We start from the raw sequence: 1,496 nt of genomic DNA, 5'->3' as shown, positions 1-1,496 counted from the left end.
TGGGGGGGGGAGGGCGGATTCTTCTGGTCCTTTCTATATGTGTGATCTTTGCGGTCCTCCTAGAACAGGCATCTGTTTCCTCCACAATCAATATGACCTCAGGAGGAGAGAGGCTGCCTCTCTTCCAAGGATGGAAACAGGAAGCTTTCTCCTCTCCTTCCCACAGTGGCTCCTCCCCCTACATGCTCTAAGCTATTTCAGATGAGTGAGAGAGGAGGGCCACCCGCTCGCAGCTTGAATGCTGCTTGGCTAGGATGATGTTTGTGTGATTTTGGTGACCAGGAGGCATTACCATGTTTCTTTTTTATTAGACAGGATGCCCTGGGTAACCTTTATCCACTGACATCATTCAGGTAAAGGGGATCCCTCCCAGGGATGTGTCACCAACATGTGCCACCCAGAGACAGGTATCACTGGTGATAGATCAGAGTACAGTACAGTCCCTGGGACTTCAGCTTCCACCTCCTTCCTCTGACATCACCCCTGCCTCCGCCCGTAGCCTGGAATGCGTCCCCAAGCCCCGGTGAACTACCACAGCCTCCCAGTATTCTCCCAGGGACTACATTGCAGAAAACCTGGTTTTGCCTCTTTTTTCCACCTCCTCTTCCTCCTCTCATCCCTACTCCTCCTCCCCTCTTTTCTAGGTTGTTAACTGCAATTCCCAGTACACCACTGCGATAAAGACATTGGTCTTTGCTCCTTTGTAAGTGAGAGCAAAATGGAATTGCTTCACACTCACAACAGACTCCCTCCCCACCTTTTCAGAACCTCTGGGCGAGGGGGAAAGAACTGTTCTGAAAGTGCTTTGTTCTGTGGTAATAGTTATACATGCTGACAATGAAATAGTAAAACAACACAATGTCATTGTGGTCGGCTTTGGCTAACGGGTTGGATGACGTGTGTGGGCCACTTGAGCCCTGGACTTTGTCATTCTCACCCAGAGAACAAAGTGGTCAGGTGGCCTAAATGACAGATACTTTCAGGTAAACATTCTCTTTATTTCTTTTAAATAAAAAAAAGAGTTCATCTTCATGGGAGTTATTTCTTAAAATGCTTGGAGGGTGTGCATAAGAGGAAGAAGACTGGGGTGGGGGTTCCCTTTCTTTCTTCACCTACTCCAGTAACTGAACTGGATCTTTCCTGCCCTGTGTTAACTGCAGTGATGGTTGCCATGGAGCTGGGGCGGTTGAGAGGGGTTCAGGTGGAGATAGAACAGGAGGAGGAGACAGAGGAGCCCTGAGACCAGAGCGGCGCCCCAGGAGGTGCACACGGGTCGACCAGAAGCCTGTTTCCAAACATGAGGGCGGCCTTTTCTCCCTGGCACCTGCTCTGAGGTGGAGTCCTCCAACCCATCCTGTCCTTTGTGTTTTCAGGCAGAACATCTCACCAGCTGCTACTGGGGCGGGAGCAGCAACGCGCTGGACCGGCACGACCCCAGCCTGCCTTACCTGGAGCAGTACCGCATTGACTTCGAGCAGTTCAAGGGTGTTTGCTCT

General features: G+C 51.0%; 1 protein-coding gene across 1 annotated transcript in view; it reads left to right on the top strand.

The window, feature by feature from the left end:
* Positions 1-1,496, top strand: part of TBC1D9 (TBC1 domain family member 9) — a 67,963-nt gene that overhangs the window by 55,893 nt on the left and 10,574 nt on the right. The window contains exon 16 of the mRNA XM_006766085.2: positions 1,374-1,496. This exon is cut by the window's right edge and continues 127 nt beyond it. Within this exon, the coding sequence (XP_006766148.1) occupies positions 1,374-1,496 (123 nt within the window). The remainder of the gene's footprint in view (positions 1-1,373) is intronic.

The sequence above is a fragment of the Myotis davidii genome, unplaced genomic scaffold, assembly GCF_000327345.1.
Source record: "Myotis davidii unplaced genomic scaffold, ASM32734v1 scaffold436, whole genome shotgun sequence".
Classification (NCBI taxonomy): domain Eukaryota; kingdom Metazoa; phylum Chordata; class Mammalia; order Chiroptera; family Vespertilionidae; genus Myotis; species Myotis davidii.
Note: the sequence above shows the minus strand (reverse complement) of the source record. Positions and strands in the feature narration are given on the sequence as shown.